Source organism: Salminus brasiliensis, chromosome 2, assembly GCF_030463535.1.
Source record: "Salminus brasiliensis chromosome 2, fSalBra1.hap2, whole genome shotgun sequence".
In the NCBI taxonomy this organism is placed as follows: Eukaryota; Metazoa; Chordata; class Actinopteri; order Characiformes; family Bryconidae; genus Salminus; species Salminus brasiliensis.
The window spans coordinates 49,754,515-49,772,607 of record NC_132879.1 but is presented as its reverse complement, the minus strand read 5'-3'; the positions used below and the strand labels follow the sequence as shown (position 1 = coordinate 49,772,607).

General features: G+C 37.7%; 2 protein-coding genes across 2 annotated transcripts in view; both read left to right on the top strand.

Annotated features, from left to right (window-relative positions):
* LOC140549724 (uncharacterized) overlaps nucleotides 1-18,093 on the top strand; it is a 178,880-nt gene that overhangs the window by 122,844 nt on the left and 37,943 nt on the right. Inside the window, 1 exon segment of the mRNA XM_072673469.1 lies at nucleotides 118-180. Within this exon segment, the coding sequence (XP_072529570.1) occupies nucleotides 118-180 (63 nt within the window).
* Nucleotides 1,019-16,969, top strand: LOC140550218 (scavenger receptor cysteine-rich domain-containing group B protein-like). Its single transcript, XM_072674055.1, has 8 exons — nucleotides 1,019-1,040; nucleotides 1,103-1,165; nucleotides 1,277-1,348; nucleotides 5,032-5,088; nucleotides 5,189-5,236; nucleotides 8,693-8,830; nucleotides 16,218-16,540; nucleotides 16,595-16,969. Exons 1-8 carry the CDS (start codon nucleotides 1,019-1,021, stop codon nucleotides 16,967-16,969), a joined length of 1,098 nt encoding a protein of 365 aa, XP_072530156.1.

Below are 18,093 nucleotides of genomic sequence, written 5' to 3'. Positions count from 1 at the left end.
GGTTACAGGTACAAGTACCCAGTTTGTGGTATAATGAATATCTAAATTGGAGTTGGTAATTAGTAAAAATCAAGTCTCTTGTCACTGAGGCTACCTTTCATTTTTACATTTTGACAGAAAACAAAGTGGAGATCTACGACGATGTGACTCCTGCTGGAGAGAGCCCACACAGTACACCAGGTCTGACTCTTTTAAAATGGAAAATTCATTGTGAAAAACCATCCATTCAATAATGAAATCATATTTGTTGCTCACTGTCATCAAAACATTTGTCTACATATGTCGGTGCAGTGTGCCCTCCTGAGGGCTATGATGATGTCCTCACTCCTAGACAGGAATTAGCAGGTGTAGCAGGTGATGGAGGTGAGCATACAATGGCTTTATTGAGGTGGAGAGAGATAAAACAAACATTTTTCTTTGCTCACCTTATTGCAGAGTGTTGTAAAATATGGATTTGCATCACTGTAACTCATGATATACATGGATGATTACAGAGTAATGATGATGATGATGATGGACATAATGTCATTTATGTGTTTAAAAGGATAGAATTTGTTAAATAAAAGAAAATGCAATGATTAGAAACTGAGGCTTCCAGCATTAAATTACATGTTAATTGGTGAAATTACTGTCAATTGATGGAAAGCCATGAGGGTGGATGGGGTGGCACTGGCTACCCGATTATCCACTTTTTCAACTTTTTAGATTAGATTAGATCCTTTCAGTCATCTGGGGAAAGGTGATTCTGAACATAACATATCACATTCTTGTTCATGTGAATTTATTTACAATAATCTCGATATTAGTGTATAGAGGGCATGTTGCATAATAGTCTGGTAACATTATATAGCCTTATCTCACTGTTTTTCACTACTTTACTACTGCAGTAGCCATGGTCTAAAACATGGTCTTTTGCAATTTTGTCACAATATAATTTTTCCAGTTAACAAACCTTAGCTAGACAAGGAAAAGAGATCTCCACCAACTCTTTCTTGTGAAGTACCCAGTTTGTGGTATAATGAATATCTTAATTGGAGTTGGTAATTAGTAAAAATCAAGTCTCTTGTAACTGAGGCTGCCTTTCATTTTTACATTTTGACAGAAAACAAAGTGGAGATCTATGACGATGTGACTCCTGCTGGAGAGAGCCCACACAGTACACCAGGTCTGACTCTTTTAAAATGGAAAATTCATTGTGAAAAACCATCCATTCAATAATGAAATCATATTTGTTGCTCACTGTCATCAAAACATTTGTCTACATATGTCGGTGCAGTGTGCCCTCCTGAGGGATATGATGATGTCCTCACTCCTAGACAGGAGTTAGCAGGTGTAGCAGGTGATGGAGGTGAGCATACAATGGCTTTATTGAGGTGGAGAGAGATAAAACAAACATTTTTCTTTGCACACCTTAATAAATAAAAGAAAATGCAATGATTAGAAGCTGAGGCTTCCAGCATTAAATTACATGTTTAAAACATAAAGATTTTTAACTGTTTCTTTTCTGTTACATCCAGACTATGATGATGTGGTAGAGGGGGTGGAGGTGCCTGAGAAGGAGAGATAGACCATCGCCAGAGTCCAACCAGTTGGACTGCTCAGGAAATTTTTGTGACATTTGAAACTAAACCAAAAGTTAAATACTTTTTTACTTTTTTACTTTTTTGTAACCATACTTGATGATGCAACCTTACTTTGATGATTTCATTTATTTCATGGTTTTTATAGTTGAAAAAAGGCAAATCACTTTAAGTGTACATTTAACATAATCTGCATTTCAGCCAAAGATATTTAAATCAAAACTAACAATAAATGTATCAATTTCCTTTCCACCAATTTCCTACTGACAATAAATCACTAATCAGAGTTACATTTATTTTTTCCTAAAGACAATCACTCAAATGCTGTTTATCAATCAAAAATAAATGAAATTAAAGTCCAAACTATTTGCTATAGTGTGTTTGCCTATGATGGGGTTGAAGTATGTATTAACTGGCTTATATGAAATGTTATAGATCGCAGTACTTTCAACAATATATAGCAAGTCTGATAATAAAGTGTGAATTTTGACACCAGTTAAAGATGATGTGTTTCACTTCTTTTTGTCTGCACTCTGTTTTCTCTGTGTTCTCTGTAGAGTTTCAGATTATATCCATCCATTAAGATGAAGATATGAGGGGATTCCTTTGTCTAAATTTACTAGTAATCACACACTGCAGTAGACTTACTGCGGCCAAACGGATAAATGAAGTGTTCTGCCTTTCTTGGGGCTCAGTGAAGGCTATTCATGTTGCACGGGTTGTGGAATGTCTGCTTAGGTGTGGCATCTAGATAGACATCATCCCACCACAGTTTGAGGTGACAGATGTTATATATATATATATATATATATATATATATATATATATATATATATATATATATATAAAGTATATACATTTCTGCACCATTTAAGGTGGAACGTTAAGTTACAGCCAGAAGCTGGCAAATACCTTAAGCCTTTTGGGTGCAGCAAGGTCAAATCACCTTGTTCTGAATTTAGTGGGAAAACGATGTGTGCTGAGATTATGTGCTGAGCTTACATTCCCAGAAGTACAGTCAACAAAAGAATAACAGCTTCAAAGTCATGCTGATGCGCCACTGACTTATCATAGGAAGAATAGCATCTATATTGTTGCTACTTCAGGCTCAGAACACTAACTGCACTGTGTAACTTTAGAGACCTAAAGGAAAAATGTCTTTTCTTATCTTTGTCTGAGGAGAAATAAAGCAGATCTCAGTATAGTTTCTAACCCCCTCCTTAGGAGAAGTGGAGAAGGAAAAGTGGAGCTCAACATCAGAGCTTAACTTTGAGCAGTTTTGGACGCAGCTGAGAAAAGCGTGAGATTTCTCTCTGCTCTGATAGACTGCTGATATATCTCTGTGATGTAGAATAGAGCTTTATAAAAAAGGAGGAGATCTTACACTTGTCTTTTATGAATCTTATTCAGCTGAGACTGAGGTGAGAGCAGTCTGGCCCAAAAGAGGTTAAGCCACCTATGAAACATTATTCTGATCCATTATTGTGGTCCTTTTCCCTTATCCTTTTTCTTTGTTTCAATAAAGCTTTGGTCCATGCTGCCTGATCATTGATTGTTCCCTTGGATATTTTGTTGGTTCCTTTGATTCCTCTCCTTTTCCTCCATTTCAGGGTTAATTTAATGATGCTAATTACAGCTATTTTTACTTTTGTTATGAATATTGTTATTATGGACGCTCTCTTGGTTGATTTTGGAGTATATTTGTATTTCCAAGTTGTGAAAACATCAATTTATTTTGTGACAATAATAAAAATAATTAAAGAAGGAAGGTCATCATGTCACTCTATTATGTCTTTACTCAGACATTTGATGACAATCAGTAATTCATAATTTAATGAATATAACTAAACATATTCCAATCCACTACAGTGCTGTTGTTGACACTATCTCTTTGCCCAATGACCAACAGGGATACGTCTTGCCCTCTGTTTCAATTAAACGTTTTGGTCTGAGGAATTACTTCACCTTTTCCAACTGGTGCCTTGAATTTGATCCTGTCTTTTCAAATTTGCAATACTCTCATTCATAGCAGGTGACAATTAAAAGTAGGAGTGGAGCTTGGATCATATAGATCATGCATACAAAGCTGTCACTGAAATATCTGACAGATTGTTAGGAAACTTTAAAGGTGTGCTTTCTTGGGGGCCTTGAGTAATATTTATAATTGTGCCACTGCAACACTAGGTGGTGCTATAATCTTCACACATCTGTTTCTCAGCAACCAGTTATCCTATCAAGATGAAACTGTGATGATGACTTGATATTTAATAAATATGGTCACCTCTGACCAGTCAGCTTTCAGCAGCCATTTGATAAGTATAGACTTGTTTAATCACCATGATATTTGATATGTGTGTTCAGGTATGGACTGTATCAGTTGAACGTGAAAAGACTTAAAACGGCCACTGGGGGCACCATTTATGCTCTAACTTCAAATTCTTTCACAGGCTGTTATAACATTTTACTGTATATGTATTTTAAAGAAACAGTAATACTTTACATTAATTTTACAATTTAATTGTAAGTGAATCCTAACTAAGAGCTTGTGTGTGGGAGAGGCTTTATCAGTGTATGCATCAGTCTCTGCAGGTGCAGCATTAAAGCTGGAGTGTTTCCTCTGTCTGAAGTCAGTCTCCTGTATGTTAGTGGGTTTCCTACCACACTGCTGCCAGCGTCTCTCCTCACACACACACTATTGTGGTGATGGACTCATGAACAATAATGAACCATTAACCTCATGGACCTCTTGACCTGCTCTTGGCGTGACCTTTGTTGTTCAGCTGTAAAAATGGTAATAATGGTCCTGAATTTATTCCATTTGTAGACAATCTGTCTGATTGTGGCATCAACTACTGTTCTACTGGTCCACAGAAATCTTATTTGTTCATTTATATATTTTTATATATAGAGAGAGATTATCCTGCTTTTGTTGGAGTAACTGTGTCTACTGTCCAGGAAAGGCTTTCTACTAGACACTGGATCATTGCTGTGACAAATACATTAGTGAAGTCATGATGTTGGATGATCGCCACCCCATCTTATCCCCAACACCCCAACTATTGGATTTAGCTCCATCAGCCCAGAAAACCCAGTTCCACTGCTCCAAGCTCAATGTTGGGGGGCTTTATACCCTTAAAGCCAAAATCCAGCATTATGCATGGTGCCAATAGGCTCACGTTAATCTGCTCAGGAGAATCCTATTCTATTGGCAGTTCTTTTCTATGTTACATGAAAAGGGGATGTGTCCAAAATCTATATCTAATAGCACATAAGTTTTGAGGGTGGATAGTAACTTAGTAAGCTCTCTCTCTCTCTCTCTCTCGCTCTTTAAAAACAGTGATAAACAATTATAATTGTTAATTCATACTGTACTAGATAATAATGTACTAGATAATTGTTGAAGGTCAACAATGATGACTTTGAGTTTGGCATTGTGTTTATTGTCTAATAGAGAACAATGTGGAGATCTACAATGATGCCTTGTTTGCTGGAGAGAACTTCACAACAGGTTTGTTTTTCTTGCAAAGCTAAAAAGATTGTGTAATAATGATTCATTTATTAATATTGCATTTGTTCATCTATTCCTACAAATATTGTGTATGTATCAGAAAACTATGATGATGTCATCACTGCAGTACAGGATTTAGAAAATGCAGGTATGTCTACAGCTTACTGAGTTTCTGTACACCTACAAATGTACCTGGTTAGATTAGTTACATATGGTTTGGCAGCACTGTAGACATTTCTACACAAAGAGGAAGTGTTGAGGCAGGATATCCAACAAATACAAGCTTTACTGGAAAAACACGAAACACAGCAGGAGAACACAGATAGCTACGTATACCAAAATCAAGTCCAGAAACACATGGGAAACAAATCATTTTACACAGTTGAAGGCTTAATTATTATTATTATTATTATTATTATTATTATTATTATTATTATTATAATTATGTGAACACTGGGGCTTTAGTCATATCCTACAATACTTTCTGAAGTGGTTCAACTTGTAAGTGGTAACAAGTTTAGACATTATGTAACAGTAATAGTGAAAATGACTTTGAAAGAGTATTTAAAAGACTTAAAATTGTATTTTAAGTAATTCATTATTAATTAATTACTAATTATTAATGATAATAATTAATTGTCCAGGGACTCATGGGAATGCTGACCTTGTGCACTTTAGTCCAGACATTTGTGTCATTGTCCTTTCTTCTGATGAGATTATGGTCTGGGTGATGTCAGAGTGGAGAGACTCAGAAGTTAACTAGTGTTTAGAAGACCATCATTCTGCAGCTCAAATAGAGACACTACCTGTACAATTACACCATATCCAGGTTTTAAGCATGATTTTACATTACATATGATCAAATATTTGCCATATTTTACATATTTTAGACAATCTTAGGAAAAAGAATCATTGACTCATTGACATAATATGATATATCATCTTGCGGGATCTTGAAATGATGACAGGAAAGTGTTTCTCCATTTAAAACAGCACAGAAAGTTTATGTGTAGCCTTGCTCACAAACCAGTGGGAATGCTAACACAAGGTTACGCAGGGAATTGTAATGTAATGACTTTGATGATGTACATTTTGAGTATTGTTACATGCAATATCAGATATGATGTCATATATATTTTTGATCTTTTTGAAATACTGAGCCACTTACTTCTGCTCTTCTACTTTCAGACTTTAATATAATGTGATAGAAGTGACTGAGAGCAAGGCATCGGACAGAGACCAGGTCAATTACTCTGTTTAAGCATGTTGAAACTCGAGGATGTTATTAAATTTTTTTCACCATATTTTAATTTACAACTTTGTGTTTAGAATGAATCTTAATTTTTACCTCATCACACTCTAAACCACTTTCTTTATTTTTTTCTTAAAGCAGAGTTTTAATGCAAAATCTTTGATTTTAGTGTCTCTATTCTGTTATCATTTCTTTGACTGCTTTCTTCATTTGCTTGTTTGACTCCTGTCTGTATTATGGAAATTACTAAATTCATCCTGGTTGTGTAAAATGAATATGTCATAAACATCATCTAACACATCACCCTATGGAGTACACCTTACCTGCATCTTTCTTTAGGAAACTAAATGTTTAATTTTCTGAAAAATAAAGTAATGACTTGAGAGTATTACTGAGTCTGAATTCTGTTTCTGAACAAAGTTGAATGTCTAGAGAGCAAAACGAAATGCAATTTCAAACTACAAAGTGTACCTGACAGAATAAGCCTCTGATGGAGAAATAGTCTTCTTGTCATGGCTATAATGTGTACTGTTCAATATTATAAGATACAATATATAAAACAACAACAGTTCTTTGTCACAGTAAGCTGACCTGCTCAACAGTGTCCAGTCCAGAGTGACCACAACAAATACACAAAAGAGAAGAGGACATGGAAGGAGCCTAAAGAGGAGACAAGAACAAAAAGCAAGAACAGAATCACAGAACAGTCAGGAGAAATGTTACACCTCGGGCTACAGCCCTGCAGCCTTATGAGATATTACTAGAAGGAATCTGTTTGCACATTTACACTGCAAGTAAACACCAAAGCTGTAAGTGTGTGTGTGTGTGTGTGTGTGTGTGGTTATCAGTGTATGGATCAGTTCTCTGCAGGTGCAACATTAAAGCTGTATTACAGTGGAGTGTTTCCTGTCTCCTGTATTTTGGTGGGTTTCCTACCACACTGCTGCCAGTGCAACACACACACACACACACACACACACACACACACACACACACACACACACACTCCTCTAGAGAGGGAGGTGGAGTTGTGTTGATCAGCGCTGACACATTCTCATATCATCCTTCGAAACTTGTGCTCAACATTTTATATAGATACAAACATTGTATTAAGCTCTGACTTGACTATTTATTCTCTCTCTGGGAAAAAGACCCCAATCAGTGCATTAGGCCTCACTGAGCTGACGAACTCAGCTGTTTAAAACTCAAGCATGCACTGTCTGATTTGGGCCATCAGGTAATAGACTTGACATATCATGTTCATAAAAACACAAAATGCTAGATTTGGGTTCAGTCAGCCTCTAGTAGGTGTTAAAAGAATAAAAGAATAAGTTCTTCAATTGTTGATCAGTGTTCATTAAAACTGGAATTTGTATGATATTTGTACATGTGATAGGGCCCTGCAGCCAGTAGCTCCCCTACTTGCCAGGGTTATGCTACTATGTAGAATTAATAATTTTTGTTAATAAAAATGAACTGTTAATGAAGAGATACAGCAGTATTATATTATATGGTACTAAATTATGTGTATATGTGAGCTGGCCTGATAAAATCAGATAAACTGAATAAATGACAAGTAGACAGAAAAAAAACTATAGTAATAAAAAATATTTAAAAACATAAATTTACAGAAGAAAAAAATATCTTTTTTTTTTCATTTTGGAGCATTTATTTTGGTCCACTCGTCAAATTTGAATACCATGTTCACTACCAGTTTTGTTAAAAACTTAAAAATACTGGAAAACTAAAAACACAAGGTTTTGAGTGACAGTGACAAATGAAGGAATAATCTGTATTGTCTTGATAATCAGTGTTTTTAATTATCACCACTGATAGCAAAAACTCCGAAATCTCACCTGAACCTTTTAAAGGAATAGTTTGGGAGAGGAAATTAAGAACGTTCATGATTTATAACTCAGATGCAGTCATTTGGCCAAGTTTGGTAATTGGTTTGGTAACTGATTTTTTCCAATATAGTGTGACTGAACCATGGAAATGATCATTCCAATCCAAAGCATGAAAAAGAGACATGCTAGTCTTAGATATATACTGTCACTCTGTAGCACGGCAAAAAAAATCAAGATTCAAAAACCTCATAAGGTTCACTTCTATTCACTGAGTCCGCCGATGAGCCCAATAGATTCAATTCTCAGCGACTAGCAGCTAGCGCTATCCCTCCTTAAATATACCAGCCACAGGTGGAATGTATTAATTAAATCGTGAGCACACACATGACGATAACACAAAGTGTCAACATAAAAGTCTGTGTCAACATAAGAGTCCCTTGAAACATGACTTGACCATGACTGTGAACTTGAAAGTCCTCATGAGAGCCTGCGGGCCGGCACCCAGGAGCGCACCACGGGACCATACCCCTCCCGGACCCCGAAGTGCTGTCTCCGGCCCCCACGCCTCCGGGAATCCAGCCCCTGCCTGACCATGTGAATGGGGGTCCCTTCGCCTCCGCAGGCTTCGGCAGCGTGTCCCCCGGTATGACTTACTTATAATACATGACTTTAATGTTGTTAAAAAATTTACTTTTTATGCAGTAATTATTTCAGGTTATGTTTCTTATACTGACTTGTATTTAGAAGTATGTAAGCTTAGAGGTATTTTTGATACACTAGCTAAGGTTATTTTTCTGAGAAAACAGTGAAGCACTTTTGTAAGTCGCTCTGGGTAAGATCTCAAACACTTAAAATCATTAAAATCTCTATTATTATGATATTATAAAGTCTACAGATAAAGAATCCATAGTGTTTGATTCAGTTCTCTGACCTGAATAACTTTGCAACTACATGTTCTGTCAGAAATGTAACTCCTTTTCTGGAATTTTGACTTATTCATTTAAAGACTACAGCTTATTGTACAAAGGTCAAAAGGTCAAGCTGAACAAAACTCGGTTAATGTCTTGGAGGAAGACTCCTGATGAATACCTTTAACATATGGACACCTTTTGACAAATTCTAACTCACTTTCACTTGTCTCCTGTATTCCAAAGATGCCCATTCACAGACTAGTACCCTAGGGGGCTCCTCTTTACATTACATTTACAAAAGTGAAGCACTGCTAGGCCTACTTGTGAGATTCAGCTTGGACCCCACATATCACTGACTGAGGCCATATTTCATAACTTTTCAACTAGAATTTGATTCTATTGACTCTTTTACTCAACACGGTCTCCGACTATTAATTAGTTATTGGAAGTATGGTATTTTTCATTTATATCACTAACTCATCAGTATCTCAAAATTATAATCACATGTATATATTGAGACTAAGATTTGCTAGCTGTGGTTCTAAAAGGTGCACTAAAGCACTCAGAAACACTTAACATTTCCACCGCAATGATATTCTGAAGTTCCCGTCTGGTATTTTGACATCCATTCAAAGTCTTGGGCTTACTATACAAAGGTCAAAAGGTCAATCTGAATAAAAGTTGTTGACCACCTTGGATGACGGTTTCTGATTAATAATCATAATCATATGCACACCTTTTGACAAGTTTAACTTACTTTTCCTTCTCTCCTGTATTCCAATGAGGCCTATTAGGGGTGTATTGGGCCTCATTTTGGCATGTATATCACAGGATTTAACTTTTCACATCCAAACAACACTGCAAATACAATCACATCAGAAACTTAACTATGAGTTATGTGTTTCTGACATCTCTGTTGACAATCAATAGACAGTTCTACCACCCTCAGTAGATCAACACACATAAAATAGACAAATGAAGGCCTTTGGATAAACTCTAAAAAAAGATTTAATTGCATTTATCATTCTCTCTCAAATGAGTGAGCGCTGCCCTTTCGGCCTGACGGTGCCTCTATAGAAAAGTGTTAAGCATTTTAATCCACATCTATTTATAGAGATACATTTTTATACATTTTGTACACCCTACAAAAAAAGCCTCAAAAACCATACAGCTTCGCCTGTCTCATTTCACACTCAAATTTAAATGCAAACTTGTCCTAGGATTTCTGACCAATCTTCACTTTTCTGGTGTCAAATGAATCAGAAGTCTATCATTTTTTAATAATTACCAAAATATGTTGGGAATTTAACAATGCATTGATACCAGATGCTAATTACAAATAGGGGCGGAGCTTGGATCATATAAATCGTGCATAAAAATCTATAACTCTGTAAATTTTGAAAATGTAAAGATTGTAACAAAACTTCAAACGTGTTCACTTAAGGACTCCTGGGTAATACATATACGTTGGTGCCACTGCAATATAGGGGGTGCTATAACTTTCACATATCTGTTTCTCAAAAACCGCTTGTCCTATCAAGATGAAACTTGAATAAGCTGCATCGTTGCCTGTACTTGTTTGTGAATTTGTAATTAAGACTTGATAAATTAAACTAGATGGTCACCTCTGACCTGTCAGCTTTCTGCAGATATTTGATATGAATAGACTTGTTCAATCACCATGAGATTTAATATGTATGTTCAGGTATGGACTCTCTACACAGGTTGAACTTAAAGAGACTTAAAGAGGCCACTGGAGCATCATTTATGTTCTAACAAATTCTTTCACAGACTGTTATAACTTCACGGGAATGTAACATAGAGAGTTCCTACAGAATTTCCATTACATTTACAAAAGTGAAGCACTGCTAGGCCTACATGTGAGATTCTGAGGCCATAATTTATCTTATATCCATTTTAAAGAAGTAGGAATTAAAAAAGTCTTTTTAATTTTGATGGTTAAAGAGAAGTTGGAAACCGATTTTGTAGAAATAAAAAAATAAATACATTTCTATAAAAAAAGTCCCACAAACGTCAGAAGTAGACATCAAGGGAAAACATGTAGAATTTGAACTGTTTTTATTTTTAAACCACAACAATACAAAAGTATTAGTCCAAAATATCCAGTAATACTTTACATTTAATGTAACTACAAGTGAATCCTATCCAACAGCTTGTGTGTGTGTTTGTGTGTGTGTGTGTGTGTGTGTTTGTGTGTGTGTGTGTGTGAGAGAGAGAGAGTGTTGGGAGGGGCTTTATCAGTGTATGGATCAGCTCTCTGCAGGTGCAGCATTAAAGCTGGAGTGTTTCCTCTCTCTGAAGTCAGTCTCCTGTATGTTGGTGGGTTTCCTACCACACTGCTGCCAGCGTCTCTCTCTCTCACACACACACACACACACACACACTCACACATACACACACACACTCCTCTAAAGAGGGAGGTGGAGTTGGGTTGATCAGCGCTGACGCTCTTTTAATAAATATGGAGAAAGAAAAAAATGCCTCCTCTGATTTGTCACTGAAAATGTTTGATGGTTTCCTCTCCTCTTTCTAATAAGGTCATAGTGAGTGTGATTGGCGGCTGTGGGGTCTCTCTCTCTCTCTCTCTCTCTCTCTCTCTCTCTCTCTCTCTCTCTCAGTGTCTTCAGTCTCTCTGGGGGAGCGGAGGTGAAGCTTGTTCTGCTGCTGAGTTGAACGGAGTGTGTGCAGGTCAGAGGGAGATGGACAGCTGTGTGCTCCTCATTCTTCTGTCCTCCATGATCACTCTCTCCACAGCTGGTAAGTTCTTACTGTCTCAAATGAAAAGGAACAACATTAAATACAATCAGAGCATTAACGCTAATCAGAACATACTGCTATGGGTCAGTATTCTGCTGTTGGACATTTATATTTTCTTTCTTTTCTTTCTCTCTCATGTGCAGGCATTGTAAGGCTGGTGGATGGTGGAGGTCACTGTGCTGGGAGAGTGGAGATTCTTGATAGAGGACAGAGGGGAACAGTGTGTGATGATTACTGGGATATAAAAACTGCAACAGTGGCGTGTAGAGAGCTGGGCTGTGGAGAGGCTGTAGATCTAGTGAATGCTGATCACTTTGGACCGGGATCAGGAGTAGTCTGGCAATACCCAAGGACCTGTAATGGATCAGAGTCTACAGTGAACAAATGTGGGGTACGAAATGAGATAGTTTTGGATCCTACGTGTGATCACTCTAGAGATATTGGAATGATCTGTTCAGGTAAGGAACAAAAAACCTCAGATTGTGATAAACACTGTTTTTTGTGAATCAATCTTCAGATTTATTATTTATTTTGTACTAATCACAGTTTTACATGGAGTATTATTTTTTTATGTATGATTCATTTTTACCCTCTGGCAAACCTGGATATGGGTGATTTTGGGGTTTTCTCAGGGTCTACGATGGGTCTTGCAGCAGTAGAATACATTTTTAAAAATGAAAATGTTTAAACTATTAATAAAGAGGTAAAACAGTGCTGCATTCAATTATGCTAAGTTAGAAAGCTGTCTGTGAGCTGACCTGATAGAGTCAGCTAATCTGAGTTACTGGCTATAAATGGTGAAACTACTTGTTTTTGTTCAATTATGGCAGATAAATAAGTTACAAAATAGAAGTGAAATAAAAAAATGCACCACAGATGGTAAAAAAGGAAGGGGAAAATGGATAGTTTGACAAAATCATCACAATTAATCATAATTTAATGTTCAGTTCAGATGCAGTTGATCAGCCAAGACATGTGTAATTTCTAGAGTTTGGTTCTTTGTCAGAAAAGCGCAACAGACTTACATGCGAATATTGCGATCCGAAATATGAGAAAGACACATGTTAGAAAAAGGTTGCTAACAGACACTGTCACTCCCTAAATACACAACAAAAAAATCTCTTTCAACTCATTTGTCTTGATTGCAGATCTTCCTTTGCTTGGTGAAGATAAATCTTAGTGCTTTATAAAATAGTTTGACGATACAATTCAGTAAAAAAGCAGAGTCATGTAAAACAGTCAAGCTTTATGTCACAGATTCATAATTCTGCAGGGTGAAACTAGAGAATTTCACATATTTTCAGTATTGATTCATAATATCTAAATATTTGTACATTGATGGTCACTGATGACATTTACCCAGAGGAAGTTCAAAAGCATGTGAAAAATGTCAAAATTGGAAGATTTTCTCAAGAGACAAATATAAATAAATAATATGTTGCACAATGAGAAGCTAATGTAATAAGAAAATAAGTTTTTAAAATAAGAATTATTAATTTGTCAATGGTATATATTAGATGGAGAATCATATGTCAGTGAAATTTACTTTGTGTTCAAAATATCAAAATTGACAAGTTTCTGTTGTAATATAAGTTTTATTTGTGTGAATACGTCTCAGTGGAAAAATGACAATCAGAAGGAAGAAGTCATTGTAGGAAATCTAACTGGAGAGTAAATGGCAGCATGGAGCCAGGTGTACAATGCTTTAAAACCCTGAACCCTAAAACACAAACAAAACAGACTTATGTGCTAAAGAAAACATGACCAGGAAATAAACACAACAGAGCAAAAGCATTTTACTAAATGAATTTTCAGAAAAACTAGTTTACGCAGCTTTCAGATTTTTTAAGCCCGAAAAAAATTATCATGTACCTACAGAGATTAGATGGCAGAGCTAGCCTAGTGTCTCCTGTTGTAAACTAAAAATCAGGTAGCAACCCTGTCTTTGGCTGATCGCCAGAGATCTGGAGTGAGTGATGAATCATGTAAATTCATTTTTTTGTACATTTTATGTGATTTTCCAGATACAACAGAACTATCATTGATAATATCAAGTCATTCATAAGTTCTCAACAGCACAAACCCTTTTCACCATAAGTCACCAGGTTTTCACCAGGTATTGCAGGCTGTTCAATAAATGGCCAACACAACTGTCCTGTTAAAAAAATTCAGCCTCACCATAGTTTTGTGTTTTTCAGTGTCAGTAATGAAATGTGATAACAGTGAGTGATATCAATGTTTTAATAGATGATATATTGTAAGAGTATTATAATGATTTCTCTTTACCTCCTCATTTTAGAAGTCAGACTGGTTGGAGGTTCTCGCTGCTCTGGGAGAGTAATGGTGCTCTATGGAGAGACCTGGGGCACAGTGTGTGATGCTGGCTTTAACCAGCAGGATGCAGAAGTTGTGTGTCGAGAGCTGGGCTGTGGGCTTCCTGTGGAGGTGCTGGCAGCAGCTGCTTTTGGCAGAGGGGAGAGTCAGGTGTGGTCAGAGGAGCTTCAGTGTAGAGGCAATGAATCTCAGATTCACTTCTGTTCAACATCATCTTCACTCAAGCACAACTGCTCCCATGAAAGTGATGTGGGACTCATGTGTTCTGGTAAGTGTTTAATCCAATAGGACTCTACAATATCTTAATGTAAATGTTTATGAAACAAGACCTCTGTTACATCATGTAACCACGTGTTTAAACTCACATGTCTAAACTCCAAAACTCTTAAGTGAGCACCACTGCTTGCTTGAAGAGCTGGGTGGCACTATGGCTGAGGTAATGAGTTGCTTGAAGAGGTAGCCTCTGCCTTTACTCTTCAGAGTTTCATGTTCCAACCTGCTGCTCCATCTCCTCCTCTTACTTCCCTTCATCCGCACCTGGCTGTGTTACTGCTACCTCTGTGTCTGCAGCCAGTCTCATCCACCTCACTGGTAACAAAATAGTCTGTCTGTCTGTCTGTCTATCTATCCCTCTGCAACTCTGTATCTGTCTACCTATCCCTATTCACACTGTTCAGGATACAAGTTCAGGCTTTATTGAACTGCAAAACACAAAAACAAGAAACAACAACTCTACAGCTCTGTCTATTTATCTGTCTGCCTATCCTGGGATATAATACCAACTGCCAGGCCACCACTTAGCAATATCTTACCTTATCTTACATCACCTGGGATACCATAACAACAAGCTATCACCTATCTACTTAATTACACCTTGCAACCACTTGGGATTCCATATTAATCGCATAGTGACATCATAGCAACCACCTAGCACCCCCTATCAGCACCTTAGACATCACCTAGGATACTATTGCAACCACCTAGCAACACCAAAGCAACCACATGGGGTACCACCAAGTAACCCCAATGCAACCACTTAAGATAGCTAAGATAGATTGTTAGATAGAACCATCTAAAAATGTTTTAGTAGCCAGTTTGTTCTTCTCTGTGCAAAGACCCTTCTCTGCTCCTCAGTACCCCACAATGACAAAGTGAAAAGTCTGAGAGTCAGTGAGTGCTGTAGTCATGGTGGACCTTCTGGAAGTTTCTCCCATCTGCACACAGGGCTTTTGTGGCTCGGGTTCTTGGTGACCTTCTCAACCATGGTCCCTAGACTACTTTGTTTGGTGGGGTTGTTCCAAACCTCTTTATTTAAGTATTATGGAAGCCAGTGTGCTCTTGGGAACTTTCAGTGCAACCAAACATTTTTGTAGCCTTTTTTGCAGCCTTCTCCAGATCTGTGCATCCACACAACCCTGTCTCTGAGCTTTGCAGGCAGTTATTTCCTCCTCATTGCTTGGTTTTCGCTCAAAAATGCATTGTCGACTGTGAGACCTTATCTTATCTTAGGTGTATGTCCTTCCAAATAATGTCCAATCAATTAAATTCACTGTTGGACTCCAATCATGGAGCAAAAACATCAGTGCTCAATTTTAATTGTCATAGCAAAGGATCTGAATATTTATGTAAATGTGAAATGTTTGTTTTTTCTTTTTAATAAATTAGCAAATAATTAAAAATAGATATTTTGTTACTTTCTCATTATGGGATACAAAGAGCAGAATGGTGGATAAGCAGATTATGAATCGCTTCAACTATCAAATCTTGAATAGAAGCGCTGAGGGGGTCGGGGTCTTGGGAGTTGTGGGACCCAGTGTAATATCTTTTCATGAGACACTAAAATCCCTGGCAGAGTCACTAATGACACTTGCTGCTCAAGTGTTAATTTTGTATAACTTTGTAAGTTTTTTTGTACTGTTATGTATGTATTGTTAATTGTTTTTAGCATTAAGACTAATGTCCATTAATCTTTTGTTCTCGCTTCCTTTTTTTCTCTCAATTGAACAGACAGTGTGAGGTTGGTGGGTGGTGGCAGTCGCTGTGCTGGGAGAGTGGAGGTTCTTCATAGAGGACAGTGGGGAACAGTGTGTGATGATAACTGGGATATGAGTGATGCTGCAGTGGTGTGTAGAGAGCTGGGCTGTGGAGAGGCTGTAGATGCACTGAGTGAAGCTCACTTTGGATCAGGATCAGGACCAATCTGGATGGATGATGTGGACTGTAGTGGTTTAGAGTCTACACTAAAGAACTGTAGATCAAGACTGTGGGGTAAACATCACTGCAGTCAGAATCAAAATTCTGGAGTCATCTGTTCAGGCAAGAAGCACAATGTGAAGTAGATTTTAATTTAGAAAAATCTGAATGAGAACTTTTTTATACAGAAGTATTGCCCTGACTTTCTATTGCTAATTTCCTGCTCATTCTCTTATATTTCAGGAGTCAGGTTGGTTGGTGGATCTCAGTGCTCTGGGAGAGTTGAGGTTCTTCACAATGAGACCTGGGTCACAGTGTGTGATGCTGACTTTGACCAGCAGGATGCAGAGGTTGTGTGTCGAGAGCTGGGCTGTGGGCTTCCTGTGGAGGTACTGGGACCAGCTGCTTTTGGCAGAGGGGAGGGTCAGGTGTGGTCAGAGGAGCTTCAGTGTAGAGGCAACGAATCTCAGATTCACTTCTGTCCAACATCATCTTCACTCAAGCACAACTGCTCCCATGATAATGATGTGGGACTGGTGTGTGCTGGTAAGAAATGTGTTTTGTAGTTCTTCCAGGTGACTGTTTGAAATGTATTCAGTAGGCAAACGCAAGGTTCATGGAATCTCCAGCGGTCTCAGCCTCCATAAACATGTCCATTTCAGTGTGCTCAAAACAGATCTGAAAAGCAAAGTTACATTCTAGCTTCTTCTACTCTGATTTGGTACGTCTGATAAGCAGTCTATAAGATGAAATTAGCATGACACATTATGGTGGTCTTAGCTGTAGTGGGGGTGGGACTCAGCCCTGTGTGCACCAGGAAAGATCCAGTATGCTGTCCAAGAAGCAAATGCTGGATAGCAGAATGAGCAGGAAAATTAGTGTTTAGTCTAGCATGAACTCCAGCTTGCTTGCTGTGCTTTTGTCTTCTAGTGCACCATTTATGATGCTCCCTCTTTTGGCCATTCGACCCTAGCAAGCACAATGTGTGGAGTTCATCTATGACTGTGGCTAATTTGTAGGTGATAGCGATGGCAGGCCTGAGTGTCGGCTTTTGTGGTGATCATCTATGGATGATTATGAGTTCAGATTGTGCTGCAGCAGAAAATTGCTTCATTCTGTTGTGCCCAGAGTGACCCCTGCAATTTTCTATTTTCTCTTCTAAGCAGCTGTCTGACGCTCTGAAAATAATAATAATAATTGATGCCCACAAAGCAGGAGAATATGACAATAGTAAAGTATTTCCAGTTTGTTTCCGAGATTGTAATGTCATTTAGAAATGGCACTTAACAAGACTGGTGCAGGTTAAGTTAAGATCTGGGAGAGAGCTGCTCACAGGAATGCTGCAAAAGCTAATCCAAATTGGTTTAACTGCAAAAGACCTTCAGGAACATTTAGTAGACTATGGAGTGTTAGTGCACTGTTCTACTGTGAGGCTACTCCTGCAAAAACATGACCTTCATGGAAAATCATCAGAAGAAAACCTTTCCTGCATCTTCTCCACAAATTTCAGCATCATGGGCCCTTACCATACAACAGTCTGTTTACACATTTTTTTCTGCCTGCGTATTTAAATAGCAATAGTTCTTGTGAATATATCTATGCCAATGGGCGTGCTGGTCTTGAAATGAGGTGTGTCACTGACTGCACCACTGACTGAAAACAACCTAGGCAGACGTCAACAGTCAGACGT